Source organism: Phaethon lepturus, unplaced genomic scaffold (assembly GCF_000687285.1).
Source record: "Phaethon lepturus isolate BGI_N335 unplaced genomic scaffold, ASM68728v1 scaffold23314, whole genome shotgun sequence".
In the NCBI taxonomy this organism is placed as follows: domain Eukaryota; kingdom Metazoa; phylum Chordata; class Aves; order Phaethontiformes; family Phaethontidae; genus Phaethon; species Phaethon lepturus.
Window position 1 is genome coordinate 5,332 of NW_010534443.1, and position 358 is coordinate 5,689.

At 63.7% G+C, this 358-nt stretch overlaps 1 protein-coding gene across 1 annotated transcript in view; it reads right to left on the reverse strand.

The window, feature by feature from the left end:
* Positions 1 to 358, reverse strand: part of DCHS1 (dachsous cadherin-related 1) — a gene marked incomplete at its 5' end in the record, with an annotated part of 15,033 nt that overhangs the window by 605 nt on the left and 14,070 nt on the right. The window contains one exon of the mRNA XM_010285539.1: positions 7 to 349. Coding sequence (XP_010283841.1) covers positions 7 to 349 — 343 coding nt within the window. The remainder of the gene's footprint in view (positions 1 to 6; positions 350 to 358) is intronic.

Here is a 358-nt window from a genome sequence, read left to right on the forward strand (position 1 = left end):
TGAGGCCACAGCGCACACCAAGGAATGCACTGCCTCCCCCATCCTCGCGGTACAGCTGCGGGGGTGGCCCTGGCAGCAGCAGCCCGGAGCCCTTCTTACTCTTGAACCACTGGGTGCTCTCCAGGGCAGCTGGCTCACAGGAGATATCAGAGAGCTGGTCAGCGTCTTGCTGGATGCCAGAGTCAGGGCCACGGGCAGAGATGTGCTCCTGCATGGAAGCTGTGATGCTGGCCACACGTGGATACTCGTTGATCATCCGGATCTCATCGTCCTCAGCGGCTTCAGCGGAGCCTCGGCCACTGGAGGGCGAGGGGTCCAGTGAGCCGCCCCGTGTATAAGGGCCAGCTTGACCCCCCCC